The sequence below is a fragment of the Melozone crissalis genome, unplaced genomic scaffold, assembly GCF_028551555.1.
Source record: "Melozone crissalis strain CALT ecotype California unplaced genomic scaffold, PUWL_Pcris_2 ptg000027l_1, whole genome shotgun sequence".
NCBI lineage: Eukaryota > Metazoa > Chordata > Aves > Passeriformes > Passerellidae > Melozone > Melozone crissalis.
The window spans coordinates 17,694,743-17,710,502 of NW_026535805.1; the positions used below are offsets into that span (position 1 = coordinate 17,694,743).

The following is a 15,760-nucleotide window of genomic DNA, read 5'->3' on the forward strand; positions in this document are numbered from 1 at the left end:
TGTTTAATATACCTAGCTTCCCACACTATTTGGCGTCACATGTAATTGGTTTCACCTTCTGCAAACTGCACCACCAGCAACACCAAAAGAGAACTTCCAATTATTTTCCTTCAGCTTAGATTTAATGATTCCAGTCTTCCTTTGTCTTTAATTTTTCCCAAGATTACGCTGGATATAATTTGGTTTCTTAATGAGACAATACCCTTCTGATGAGTGAATGCAATTTCTGTTATTAGCGTTTCATCAATTTTGGTTATTCAAGACAGAATTGGAGGAGAAGCCTTATTTTGCAAGTCTGGAGAACACAGTTATTACAGTTTTCAAAGTTTTACACAGAGCAGAAGATCACCATTGGTGTTGCACACTGCCACCTTTTTGTTTGCTTGACAGCCAACAGAGTTTGGATAGTTAAAAAGAGCCCTTCAGGTTGATAAAATATCTTGGTTGTTGAGTTAATAAAAGATGATTCTAAGACACGAACATGCCAAAGCTCTACCTTGTGCTCTGACTTTATTTTTCTCTTGCTTATTCCTTCACCTTGTACGTGGCTTCCTTTATTTACAGGTGTTTCCTTGCTGTTCTTTGGTTTCAGATGCGAGTGTCTCACTGGTCTCTGTGGCTTCCCCATGTGCGAGGCGGGCTCCGTGCCCCAGATCGTCTCGCGTGGAGACGGGACGCCTGGCAAGTGCTGCGATGTCTTTGAATGTGTCAATGGTATGTGAAACTTTCCCTAGCACCTCAGCAGGAGGGGGTTTTGTCTCTCTGGGGGATGCTAGGCATTTGGTTTTTTCTTATTATGCTGTCAAGGTCCAAGAGAATTAATGTTCTTGAATTTCATTCAGTAAGAAGGAAGTGGAAGTTTAGGTGAAGATACTGATGTGGGAAACTGTAATTTTGAAGTTGTCACACTGCTTTATTTTCTGAAGCACTTTTCTCTCTGACTCGGGGAATTATAGTTTTAGCAAGACTCCCTCACTGCATGTCTTTAGTATAGTCTTTTGCCCGTAGCAAACACTAGAGGCCTTCTAGAAGTGACATTTTTTGTTAACATCACAGCTGCTTGTGGCAGCACTCTTAAGTGAAGGCAGGCTGTTTAGACTATGGGGTTTGCTTTAAGAATCAAATTCAAAGTAATTTTTAACACACTTGTACAATTTTTAGAAATTATAACACAGTGTAGGAATATATTTGTTATCATTCTTTGCTTCCCAATCTAAATGTTAAGAAAATAGTTAAAAACCTTAAATTTTTCATGGGAGTGACTCTTATCTGAGGACTGTTCTGTATATAGAGCTGTATATATATGCTGTGTATATATGTATATATATGCTGTGTATGGGGTGAATTGTGAAGAAATGGTATTTTACTATTGGTAAGGGGGAAAATATTCTTGAAAGATTGCATAATAATTTCTGACCATTAGATATTACAAGCTGTTGCAGTATTTACTAATTAACATTTATCCAGCAATATTTGATCTTGTTTAGTGCTATGTTATCAAATGTTTGAAACAGCCTTTATTTTACAATTGTTATTGAAAAAGGAGAGAGAGAGAGATTTCTCCAGGAGAAGGTCTGTGTTATTTACACATAGCAATATTTTAAATACACAAATGCTGATTGAAAAATAATAGTACATATAATGGGATATTATATATAAAAATTAAGTTTTCCCATAGGAATAAAAGAATTTCTGTCATGAAGAGTCACTGATTCATTAGCTTTTAGAGTAATTCTTTCACTATTTGGGTAAGATTATATAAATGCAACTTATCTACTTTTTGTTTATGTACACTAAAGTAATACTCATCTTTTTTCATATTTGTTTCATTCTGATAAAGTATCATTTCTGAATCTGATTTACCTGTGTGAGACACCTAAATGCAATGTTTAATTCAGGATTTACTTCAGTAGTTTGAGCAAGAAATAGAGAGCCAATTTCCAACAGGCTATCTCAAAGGTACAAACCACCATGCTAATTGCTTCTCTTCAGCCTGCATGTTATTTTTAAATACTGCTGACTAAAATGTTGCAATCTATATAGTGTAGCAGGTGTGAGATGGAGCTGTTTAAGTTTCCCACTTTTTTTGGTGACATCTTCATGTCCTATTTCCAAGTAGAAGTCAGATTAATTTTTCATTGGTAACAGTGAATTTGGACTGTCTTTAGCACTTTTGCCCTGGGCATCACTGCCTTATTGTGCACTGTAGCTCACTCCAAAGATCCAAGCTGCTTTTGGATCAACATTCCTTTTTACCTCTCAGGTTTTCCTATACTTTAATAGCCTGTGAATACAGAGTAATTTGGAAGAAGAAATACGGGTTTTTGAAGGGGAGGTGGTGCTACAGAGGGAAGCAGAAAGGGCGGCTTGGAAAAAAATTAAGATTTTTAGGTTTGTCTTATATATGTCCTTAAAAATAATTTTTAATATATCCCCGGTCAGTATCAAAATTATCTTCAATAAGTTCCTCTTTAAAAAAAGAAAATAATCCTGAGAAAACTGGTCAGAAAAGTAAAATACTTTTTTTAGAAAATCACATTTGTCGTTATGTTACTTAGTGCTACCATCAAATTTTAGAAACTAATGCTGTATGACATGATTTTAAAGTGCTCCAAGCAAACCTCCAGGTGCAGTTATTAATGATGTTCCATTTTAGAAAGAAGAAATAGTTATAAACCTGAAAATTATCAATATTTTTAATAACAATCTGTGAGCAATTGTGAAACTACTCATGAGTGTGTGACATTTGTATTTTGTGGCATATCATTGTCACAGAATACAATGTCATATAACATAATCTGTATTGCTTTATAATTCAGGGGTTTTTTAAATGTATTTTAGCATGTGTAGAGGTTTTTTTTCAGGGACAACTACTACAAATAAGCCCTCTGCAACCTCTAAATTCCTAGAAAACTAAGTCTGACAAGAACTTCTAGATTCATGTTTAATAATGAAAAACTGGTACATGTGTGTGTATGTGTGCAATAAATCCCTACCATTACTTTTGTCAGTTTAAGATGAAGAGGAGGGGGGAAGGTTCTCAGTGAAACTGATAGTTGAATTCAATATTCAGTTCTGGGTTTTTTTGCAGTATTTTGAAATATTAACAAGTGCAGAGGAGATACAATTGATATCAGTAACAGATGGAGAAAATATCTTACTGTGATAGGCTTAGATCAATTTCTTTGCTTCATTAAAAAAAATGCCTTCAAAGCAAGAAGATTCAAATCTGTAGGATCTGGGACAAGCTGTTCTCAGTAGTGAGGGTGGCTAGCTGTTGGCACAAACTCCTGGGAGGATGCTGAATTCCTTATCTTCATCCTTTCCAATTAGGATTAGATGCCTTTTTAAAGCATGTGTTTTAATCAAATGCAATTTAATGAGTTTATAGATGGTAAGTGGGGAAGTTGTATAATCAGCATTACCAACAAGTTTTGTTAGTTACGCCTGTGTTTGAAAACCTCTGAAAACAAGCAAGAGGATGGAATAAAAAAGAAATGTGTATACTCACATTAATATTGTTTTCCTGCTATTGTAATATCTATTGAATTAAATTATTAAAATAATTAAATAATTCCTTTGGCCAGAGGTGGGGAGGGAGCAGTCAGGAAGAATACTGATCATCATTACCTTAAAATAAGGGTATCCATTACAAATTACTGTATGTAGACTGCAAAAAAGTCCAATTTTTATATTTCGGTAACCCTAATTATGGTCAGAGTGTTAAAACAGGCCGGACTTCTGCAGTATTTATTGCAATTTTGTGCTAATGTGATAGATGCAGAATTGCATGTTCACAGTATGGGCAGGCTGGCTTTACTGTGTGAGATCTGCTGTAGCTGTAGAATAACAGTGGCCAATGTTGAGGGGATAGTTAATAATGGATGCAAAATACATGTCATGGAGAGACTCTACAGTATGTTCTCTTTGTTGTTTGTCAACAGTTTGGGGACAGATCAGTTATTCTTTTGCATGTGTTTTTCCTGGATTTAATGTAAAACTGATGTAGAAGGTCTACAATATATATATAGATTTTGTGTGGTTATCTTTGTTCCTGATACACAGTCTCAGACTAGCTTTTGGTTGGTCTTTCTAAGAAAAGCATATTAATCTGTGGCAAAATAAGCTTCTGCAGTAATTACTTCTTTTGCAGATTGTAATGGTGTTATTTCATCATAAATACAGCATCAATACCCTGATCTTTATTTTCCTGCTTCAGATTTGTATTGGGTGTGTCCGTATGTTTTACATTATATGCAATCTTCTGCTTCTCATAGTTTATTCTATAATTATATAGACATTATAAATCACCAAAATAACATTTATTCCTGCTTGGAAAATGATCCTTTCATTTAACTGGAGCTTTTTGTTAAGTAGCTATTGTCTGTAACTGTCCAATCTTGGCGTAGGTCAAACTTTTTTGGGGAATTTTTTATACCAAAAAAAAAAATTTATGAAGTCCTGAGAACAACTTTCTTATTGGTGAGAAGAAAAAAAACTACATTGCAGATAGATTACAATAGTTCTGTGTGATATTTTAAACATCATGAATGTATGCAGATATCAGAGTATTTCTCATAAAAGTGTTACACAACTAGAGACATAAAGTTGTGCTTTTTAAAGCACTGCTATATTTATAAGTTTTCACTGATACAGTTAATGCTTGCTGTCATTAGAATGTGATTCTCGTTCCAAAGGTCAGTCAATTGAAAAGGTCAATTTTAAGGCATGCATTGATTCCTTCATTTTAAAGGGAAGCATCTTTGTAAGGGAAATCATTCTGTGCTGTCAAATGGTGGTAGGAAGGAATCCAAAGTTCTCTTATGACACGATCAAGTTCCTTTGTCATGATTTATCTAGGGTGAGTATTTGAGCCATCCCCGAGCATACCCTGCCTGGTCCTTGGATGTCAAAAGGACAGCTCAGACAACAATGATGGCTGAAACATGTTATTTCTTTATGCTCCTTTTTCCTTGTCTGGAGAAAGGTCTTTACTGTTTATTTTTTAATTTAAACCTTGCAACTCTATGGAACTGTTGGCAGTGATTTAAAATGCAATAGTGATATGATTTTTCAGTCATCAGTGCTTAGATGGCTTCCTGGCTGTTTCTCCTATTCTTACATTCTTAATGACCATCAGTGCAAGCCCTAGTTCGTAACACAATTCTAGCCTGAAGGAGACAGAAGTATGAATTTCTAAATTTAAATCTCTGGCTGCCATAAAATAGTATCACTAGAGGTATAACTGAATGCCAACTGAATACATCACTGCTTATTGCATATGGGAATCAGAGATTTGCACAGTGCTGTTCAGTAGTAAAGTTTTCAGGGAAGAGAAGACTACATCCATAGTCAAATGTACTCATTTCAGAGAAGTGTGAAGTCAATATAAAGGAAATAAGGCAACATGGGAACTCTATAGCAAATAATTTCATCTTACTGTATAGTATTTCATACTTACAGTATGAAACTGAACAAAGAGGTTTTGTCTGTTCTGTGGTTCTACTGCCCTGTTTCAGGGAAAGTGAGAGTCAGTATTGCTTTGTTTAAAGGCAGACTATGCTGTGAAGTTTCCCCACTTGCACTTACCTGAAAACTGCTTTTCATCTAGAGAATACTAGATAGTATGTGATACTTATTTGGGGAGAATTGAGTGAGAGATTCCCAAGATATGTAGTCTTCCAAAAACTCCTGTATTTTACAGAAGCTAGTTTCTTCTGATCCATACAAAATATATTATTTACCAGGACTTCTGTCAGCTAATCCTGGTGTTCTGCTTTTACTCATGGGGAACTTGTAAGGAAAGAAAATTGATTCTGCATTCAATTACAAGCATCAACAAGTGAGTCTAAAGAGATTAAAATCTGCATGTGCAGCAAGAGTTCAAGTGCTTGGAAACAAGAGTGAGTATCCAAACTTGCCTGTTCTCTAATTAGGTGTTGATGCATAGATCTCTTGAATGTAAGTTGCACTTAAAGCACATACTGACTGTGAGCTGGGCCTTAGAAATTTGAGAGAGCAATTACCAGGCATCCTGCAGCTGCTGCCTTCTGTCAGTCAGAGCTTTCACTTCTCAGTAAGTTTCCTTGAAAACAACTGCTACTTCAAAAAATATTGTTGATTCGTTTGTGAAATACGATGCATTACGTGTGTGAGTGGTCCTCATCAATGTGTCAGCATGGTTCAAGGTCAAGGGGACCACGCTGCTTTCTGCCATGGCCGTGTGTGAGCTGTGATTTTAGAGTCCAGCTCTGCCAAGGATGGATGTGGAGTCCCAATCCATTTTCCCTGGGAGTTGAGGTGTGGACTTTCATTGCCCTATCCATTGAAAGTGGGACTACTGGATGGATGATGGATGCATGAAAATAACTGGCACTGATCCTGGGAAGATCAAATCACACCTTCCCCAGGACTTGAGATTTTGACCATTTCTATTCTGCTGGTTTAGGCTGTATTGATGATTCCATGGTGGTACAGAAGTGATCTCCTACATAAGTACAACCACTTGATGTGACTCATAATCAGTGTTTTATAACTGTTTCTGATTTTTTTTTTCTTATTTGAGAAGATGAACTGACTAAAGTTTATCTTCTCAAATGAGAAACTAAAGGAGGCATTTCTTTTTACTCTGTGCCTTCTGGCTATTTTCACACTTGCATCTCTATACAGTGGTACTGCATTAGAGGAGAGATTAAAAATCCTCTTTAATCACACTTCTTGTCACCTGTTGGTGCACTTGCTCCTCACAGCAATTGCATTATTAATCTCATGGTGCAGAAAAGGATAAAGGTAATTCCATTATTTCTGAAAGGAAATAACAATGGCCTGTTTCTAAAGGGAGCATCAATGAGTACTTAAAGGATTTGATGGGGAATATAGAGTCAGCAAGGAAAATATTCACCTTAGAAGGAGGAATGAAGTCCAAGTGAAGTACCTCAGAAACACCATCTACCATGGAGTTCCCATTATTCATTGCATTAAATTTGGCAGTCTTTATTGCACTTTCATTAAACTTACTTTGTGTGTGCTCTAAAGAAATAAGGATTTGAGCAAGGTAATAGTCTGTCTTGGAGCAGATAACTAAACAGTCCTAATACTAATTGAACAGTACTGCATATTTCTCTTTGGCCATCCAAAACCACAGATTGTTGTGGTGGACTTCAAATAGGCAGCTGCTTAAAAAATTAAATGCAAAATGCATCTTGTGAGATGAAAAAGTTAACAAATTGTTTGGTACGTAGTAAGGTTAACATTAAAGGAGGACAATCTGATACCAAAAAGGTAGAGGGATTTAGTTGTTGTGGGCTGAGGTTTGGTTTTGAGGTTTATTGTTTTTAGTTCAGTCAGAACATCTGAAAGGTATTTGAAAATCATGGCTAATCACAGCTGGATGAGAATTTGGTCTAGTATAATGAAAAAGTAGGTGAGTCTGCCAAACCAAGTCAAATGTTTTAAATCCTCTGAACCTGTATTATACTTGCCCTAGTCAAATTGGGAAAAGTGTGTGAAACAGTGCAAGTCATTACCAGTTACATTTAAAACAAGAGGGAAAGGGAAAACACAGACAACTGAAGGACAGGCAACCCAAAATTCCTGGTAAAAAGTAGTCTGTAGATAAACAGATAAAAGAGACAGGGTAGGGATTGTCAGGACCACAGCTGGATGTGAAACCAGACTCAAAACCCTTGAGTGGTTCACTAGGAGCAGGAGGGTTTTTCAATGGGAAGTAGAGTCTGAGTTTTAAAAACAAATTTATTTTTTAAAATAAAAAGGAGAAAATCTATTTCATTTATTTATTGTTGGTTAATGAAACACAAGATGCTGTATAGATTCTGTGAAATGATATGGCATATACAAAAAATATTAGATGTCAAATGGTGCAGTTCTGGGTTTAAAGTAAAAAAAAATAGTACATTTTTTTGTAAAAAAATTAAGTATATACTTCTAGTGTTTACTTTGGTGAAATAGTAATTTTTTTTGCCAAAGTGAATTGTCTTGGTAGACTAATATCTTCAATAATGTTCTGGCTCAAATACTGCTGGAGTTTTAAACTTGGATGAAGTTGCCAATACTTTAAAGGACAAGGTTAGAATTCAGTATTTTTCTCAAAGCGTGGAAGACATGGCTAGACCTGTTAGAATGCCAGACCACAGCCCTGTGTTACAGGTTTGGAGATTTTTTTTTTCCTCCCCCTGCAATTTTTAACTTCTCTCATGCACTAGAGGCTTCTCACAAGTGTCCTGGCAATGCATGATGGGCTGTGCCAGTACCCAGTATTGGTGCTGTTTCAGATGTCTGTGCCCTATTGACATGCCTGTGGCTAACCTGATCACAACATGTATTTTCTCCTGTGATGGACTGACAGAGACCACTGGGATTTAAACACATTCCTCTGTTATGAAGAACATGTCTTGCTTCCAAGGATTGTTTGGCAATTTCATCAAGGAAATCTGTCACTGTTTTAGAGCATAGCCACCACCCTCTGTGGGCCCAGCTCCTCCTTTGTTGTCCTGGTATTTTCCAGTAGTAGCACTGCAGGATGTTAAAAAGCAGCACTTAATTTTCTAGAAGGAGTTAAGAGAAAGAAGGGGGATAGCCTTGTAGAAAATCACAGAACCAATCAAACACTAAAACACATGACCTGATGGAGAAAAATTAAAATTGAAAGAAAGGCATACATTTTATTTGTAAGAGAGGATGTAGGCAGGGGCACCCTGAGGTGTCCTGAGGATGACTCCTCTTAGCAAGAAATTTGTATACTGGATGATAGAAAAAAAAATGTAGAACATGAGACCTCAAAGATGAGAAATGTAATGAAGCTTAGGGGACGCTTCCTTTCCATTTGTTTGTTGTTTCTGTCTAACCTGAATTACCCCTTCCATTATTTTTGCTGTTTTACAGTCAATAAAACTGTGGAATTGTTTAACAGGTAGGTTGCATTTCCTCCATTACTGGTGGTTTTAAAGAAAATATTAAGACAGGGATGTATCAGGGAGAGCTGGATTTGTGTTTTCTCAGCATCCCAAGTATATTTTAATTTCTTTTACAGATTGTAGTTGCCACAAAATAGTATTTCATTCCTTTAAGCTGAGAAAATATTTTTAAGAAATTGTATAACTAAATGCATTTATTTACAAATAATAGTTTCAGTTTTAATTCTGGTTTCTCTGTTTCTGGATGACCTTTTTAGAATATGCACAACCAAAGGACTTTCAGAACAGTTCTGTAATTGTGTTGATAGGGAATATGCTGCAATATAATATACTGCAGTAGTAAGGAATATGCTGCTTAGGAAAAATAAGCAGTGCAACCTGAAGGGTAAGAATCCAAAGTTTTTTCTACCTAGCTTGTTTTTATATGCTGGCAAGGCAGCAACAGCATACAGTGGCATTATAACATTATTATGGACAATTCCTATGACACCTATGATAACCTTATCTTTTTTAAACTCTATCAGCTCAGCTTTGGAAAAATGGAAATCTTTTCTGTATTTTGTTTATACAGACACAGGATTCAAATTTTTCTGTTTCCTTCCCTTTCATTTAATAGAAAGTTCACAGCACTTACCCAAGTTCTTTCCAGGGCTCTGGTACAAACACTTCTTTATGCTGAAGGAACATTTGAAGTCCTGGAATCATGAACCTTTTAATCCTTGGAACAACAGAAAATTGTTTTGAATCTGGCTTCCGGTTTGGGAGAGCTGGAATTTCTGATACTACAGAAGAAAATGCCCAAACTTGCCGACAGAGGCGGATGCCCTGAGGCATCTCATGTGCTTGGTGTGACCGTGTGCAGAACTGCTGCCTTGCAAGGGATGGTTTGCCAGACTTGCATGTGTTTCTGAGCTGTTCCAGGACTTGAATTAAAGAAAACCATAAGTATTAGGAAACTACAGAAATCTCAATAACAGAATTTTTACTTTTGAGTAGTTCAGCCCATAGAACTAATATGTATTTCATTAGATTTACATGCAGGAGGTAAAGTACCATTGAAAAATAATTTAATAAAACAGATTGTGTCCTTTTGCAGTTCAGATTAGTGATAAAGATTTGAGAAATGATCACTGTTTATGTAGTGTGAGGCTGTGGGGTTTAGTGCCACCTTTTTGGGCTCTCACTCCCAGAACAAAAAGACTGTGGCCATGCAGAGCTAAATTTGTGTCAGAACTATTTTTCTTAACTCTGTGATAGGAACTTTAATGGTAAATCAAGTCAATTGTAGTCATGCTTGACTTTATATAGAAGCAGAGATGTCTTTTGTTCTTCCACTGCCAGAAAAAAACCCTGCATCTTTCTGGAGAACATCCCCTCTGTCCTGGCTTCTTTCTCAGATGGGCGGCTGTGTGTCAGTGCTTGGGCTGGATCAATCTGGTATTACTGGGTTATCTGAGAGCTAGCAGACATTGAATTCATGCTCACTAAGCCATGGCCTGTGTCTCATGCCCATTGCTTTGTTGTGGTAGTCTGCATCACAAACAGGATTTGGAGTCTCAGATATATTTAACTGCTTTGTGCTATGAGGTTTTGGCAGTTTGAATTCCTTTGTGACACACTGAAGCTTGAGGAGTCCTACCTGCAGTTTTCTCTTTTTTGGCAGAAGAATGAATTAATGAATTAAGGAAACGATGCATTTATTTAATGTTAGCTTTATGTTTTTTTATCCCTTGGTGCCTGTCAGACTTACATCAATAAAGCAATAAAATTGGCACTTTAAAAAAAACAAGAAAAAAAGGGGAACTGGAAGATCTTTCAGCATATTGTGGTGGAAGAAACACATTATTATTATTTCACTGTGTGTTACTCACTCAGGCTTCCACCTGGAGTATCTAAAGCTAGAGTTCTTCATTTTAGTGCTTGTTTTGCCTTGACTCAGTCTCAAGACTGGAGTCTTACACATGGTTCTAACAAAAGTAATCCTTGTCTTGTAGCTGGATGCATAGGCTTAGGTCTATAGTTAGTCTGGATATATACACTTACCATAAGAGAGGATGTTAAAAATACACATGTAGTGAAATTCTACAGTGGGTTGCATTGTAGGAATAAAACATGCTGTTTCCCTACAGGATTTGCAGTTACTTGCATAGTCTTGTTTGGACATTTAAAAATAACAATAATTAATGAAGGTTTATGTTTCTACTCCCGATGAGGCAGGAATTCATCTCTACTCTACAGGTATGGGGGAATCAGTAAAAATCTGGAAAGCTGCAGTCAAAACAGTGAAGCCAGAAGCAAATGGATTAAAGGCCTTTTGAGTTGTGTTGGCACTTTTCCTTTTTGAGAAGGTTTTTAAACTAACAGCTTGAGCTGCATAAACTTGAAATATTTCTCAAGTGTTTGTTTATGTGAATTGCTTTCTAATGAGGTCATAGCTGTTTTCCTGGACACAGTGGTATTTCCTCCCCTTGCTTTTATTTTTTATGCTGCTTTCTACATTATGCCTTGAAGACAGAACAGGCATGTAAAAATCATGGATTTTTTTGGAAGCTCTGGATGCTTCCAAGTTTCAACTCTAATGCTTTACAATCATTTCAAATAACTCAAGGCTGGAGCATAATGTATGTTGAAAGAAGTCCTTGAAATGCTTTAGAATTGTAAAGAAAAACTGTGTCATTGTCAAGAGAAACTCAGTTTTTAGCTCCCAGAAGTTAAGGAAATTGTGGTGGATTGAAAGCAATCTGAAAATGCTGATTTTTTATTTAAATATATTTCATCTCCCATGTGAGATTGATCACTAAGCAAAAGAAAAATCACCTGACCATAAAGTGGGCACAGTTTTCAACTCGAGGTGGCTAGGCATTACATATATAAGTAAATAGTCTTTACCATCTGTTCTACAGAAATCAGAAACATGGACAATTGTCCCTTCTTTTCTTTGCTGTTTGCTTCAAATGCAATGAAACATGGTGGGTTTACCTACAGTATTTGATAATGTTGTTGCTGAAATAAATAGCTTCCTGTTTGCAGAACCTTTGTTTTTTCAGACTGCTGGATTTACAGCTTCTGAAAGGAACAGACTGGTGGACTATAGATACTGCTGTACTTTGGGTGGCTGCTTTCACAAATTTTGGGCTAGTGTCATAGGAGGCCAAAATTTTATTCTGAAGTGGCGAGGAGGGAGGGGGCTTAAGTAATTGAGTAATATAATGATGATAGTGTGAAGTCATGATTTCCTAATGACTAATGTGGAGTACTATAGTTGAACATAAATTTGGAGTGTTTTTCCTACAGTGTCTTGAGTCACAATGATTCAGCCCTAAGCCATGGAGCTGCACGGTGTTGTGGGAGTGGGGGGATCAGTTGGCTGGTTGAACTGAGAGGGCTTTGAAAATGAAATGAAATGGGCAAAATGAAAGAAAAATCAACTGTGTCTTTCATATCTGTTTTTGTTAATAGCAACATAAACTATTTCCTGTTTAACAGTATCTGTAAAATAGGTGATGGAGGAGGGTTAATAAATGTGGGGTAACGGCAAGGTCAAAACCTCTGTGAAGACCTTGTGATATATACATGCTGTGTAGATCTTCTTATAATCTGGAACCAAATGTCTTTGGTATAAAATAATAATGATGAGAAGAAGCTGATTAAATCTGCAGACTGTTTCATTGGTTTAATTAGCATCTTTCTTTCCTTTTTTTGAATGTTAACAAAGTAAACGAACAATGTTCTTCCCAAAACACTTCAAAATTTTGAGAAACTCTTAGTTTCCCACAAAGTTTGGCTTTAATTCTATGTTAAGGCTCTGCTGTAGATGGAGACATACAAGAACTACTGACCTTATGTTTTTGAAATGCTAAAGTGATCATGTAACTGTTACTACAATTGAGTTTAATTTTTTTTGTGAGGAGTTTGGTTGTGAGCTAGCTATTACAGCTCCAGGTTGCTTGAAAAAATAAGTGTTCAGTTCTGCTTAACAGATCATGCAGTCACAAAATGTTTGGGTTTTGGTTGGTTGGTTTTTTAAACTATCAATTGGACAGCTTTAGTGCAATTTATCCACCTGAGTACCAAGTGCTACAGAGAGGAAGATTACACTTAAGAAACATCAGAAACTGACTTCTTAAAACAGAAAGACACATTTTTTCATGTGCTAAAATTTGAAGTAGCTTCAGGTTCATTGAGGATGAAAAATATTTAGCACCTACAAAGAAATACCACCATTGCAGCCTTTTTCCAGGATTTTAATTTTTCTTAATTGAGATTTATAATTGTAGACAGATGCTCTGAAGGTTATTTTGAACAGTATTTCATTTTCTTCCATTGTTGAACAGAAAATAAAATATACCATGTCCTAAAAATGAAATTGTATTTGAGTTTACAAAATGAAAAGCTGTCTCTTTGATATCTGTTTTGGTCAGTAGCAACATAAGCTTAACTATTTCCTGTTTAACAATATCTCTAAAATACTTTTTTTTCTTTTTCTTCTTTCAGAAGTGAAGCCAACTTGCATATTTAACAGCATGGAGTATTATGATGGAGACATGTTTCGGATGGATGCGTGTCGATTTTGTCGGTGCCAGGGGGGAGTCTCCATTTGTTTCTCTGCCCAGTGTGGTGAGCTACACTGCGACAGGTACTATGTGCCAGAAGGGGAGTGCTGCCCAGTCTGTGAAGGTACAGTCTCTTGTTAATCCTCTCTGCTTTTAATTCTGCTGCTTTTTTTCTATTTGCCTGTTCAATGGAAATGAGCAATGAGCTCATTGAGCTTTTGTTCTTCTGGAGTTTGCTGATTCCTCCATAACTCAGTTTATTTCGTTTATTTCTACATTTGTGCCTGAATGTGCTGTCATGTTCTTTGCAGTGCTTCTCTGACCGTGACATTACTTCTTAGACATGGTGAAGTGTGCAGTGCTTTTTGGGGGGCCTTCTTTACCAATGACATAAAAAGCTGGTTTTAATTTCAGTACAGACGTTTAGACAGGTATCTCCAGAGATGCAGTTGTGACCCTGAGACAAATTTTGATTGCTTTGCAACCTCCTTATTCTGTTCAGCTAGAGTGATGCACACAACTTCTTTCTTTTACAATAACAGCGAAGCAATAGGGCAGCAATCCGATGTCAGTGTTTTTCTCATCCTCCTTTGCTCTGCTGAGAGCCTTGCTAGGCCTGCAGTCCTCCTAAAAAAGGCTCTGTGGGAGCCTCTCACATTGACCCTCTTGCTTGTTCTAGAAAGTATTGGAGTAGTCTTCTGCCAGAATACAACCAGAATTGCAGCAGAGGAAGATAGGGGTGGTACTGGGCACTTGGATCTTGCCTCAGTGAGGATCAGGTTATGGCCACCAGGTAGGCAAACAGGCGTGTGAAACACTTTTAGCCCCTTAGTTTAAATGTGGACTTAGGAATATCTTCTCAATAAGTGAAATCACCTGTGAAATCACCTCTCCTCAGAGAAAAGGAGTCTAGCAATTACTGTGAATTTCAAACGCTTCGCAGTCTCCTTAACATCATTATTCCTGTAGTTCTTTGCAGGAGCAAATAAGCCAAAAGATCCAATATAGTCATGCTTTATTCCAAGCAAAGAATTAGAATGTAATGCACCTCATAAAAATACATCTCATAGAGGCAGCTGTAAGAGCTGGACCTTCTCACTCAGCACAGAATCTGGTGAAAAATGGCTTGTTTTGTTACAAGTTACCGAAAGCTTCAGAGATTTAAACCCAAAATCTGGATAATAAAATATCAGGTGGGAAAGTTTGGAAGTGATTTTTAAAGAGTATTTGCAATTTTTTAATGTTTTGGTGTATATTTTGCATATTTTAGTGTCAGTTTGTATCAGGTTAACACTTGGTGCTCACATGTAGAGAAACTGAAATGCAAAAGTAGATTTAAGTATGCCAGAGAGGTACCAGTCCATGTTTGCCCTGAGTTTAAGACCTGGCCTAGACATTCATTGCTGACTATACTTGAAGGCAGGATCCTAGATTTTTGGTCTTTCCTGGTGCAGTTGTACTTACACTTACAAGAGCCCTCATGCTCTAAGAAAAAAAATAAATCTGCGCTATCCTGTCATTTAATGACAGATTGAAAAAGTCTAGAGAAGTTGTGTCTGGTGTGGTGAACCCCCCCAAGTAAGTGCAGATCCACTCCTGAACAAACTGCTGTATGAGCTGCTGACTTCATAGAATATATAAAATCTCTTGGGTTCATTTCCTATACTTACTATTTTTTCTCATATGTGAATATTCCAAGATTTGGCATTATGAAATTGTTGTGACTATATATATAGGTATAAAAATGTATAAAAATATCTATATATCTGCTCTATCTATCCTCTCTGTCATACTCAGATATAGGTGCTGATTTTCCACATTGGACTTGCACATCTAGATATGTCCTTTATCCTCTTTGATGATTTAAATATTCAGCTACCTTATTATTTATCAATAAACTGTTCTGTCATATCATCGTACCACAATAAAGTTTGATGTCTCCATTCTTAATGTTTCAGTTAGACTAGCAAAAAAACCTGGTAACATTTCATTTCAGGTTGATGAGTTCATGTGTATTAGTCTGCAATGGAAATTTCTTCTTTAAGACAGGTCCTTAGTAAGACTAAAATGGATAATGTTATGCAATTATTGTGTAGTCTTTTTTTTTTTATTTCTAGTAATAACTGTGGCTTAATACCAAGTTTACAGGGTCCTTCATCAAATCACTTGGTGCTATTTGGCTTGCTTCTTTCTGTTGTGTATTGTTCTGATAAGGGTTATGGCACTAAATGAAGGAAGTCTGACTCCTGAATTCTGAACAATTGAATAGTAAGA

At 36.5% G+C, this 15,760-nt stretch overlaps 1 protein-coding gene across 1 annotated transcript in view; it reads left to right on the forward strand.

Moving 5' to 3' along the window:
* CRIM1 (cysteine rich transmembrane BMP regulator 1) overlaps positions 1–15,760 on the forward strand; it is a 175,113-nt gene that overhangs the window by 104,496 nt on the left and 54,857 nt on the right. The window contains exons 5-6 of the mRNA XM_054280186.1: positions 593–714; positions 13,428–13,610. Of these exons, the coding sequence (XP_054136161.1) occupies positions 593–714; positions 13,428–13,610 (305 nt within the window). The remainder of the gene's footprint in view (positions 1–592; positions 715–13,427; positions 13,611–15,760) is intronic.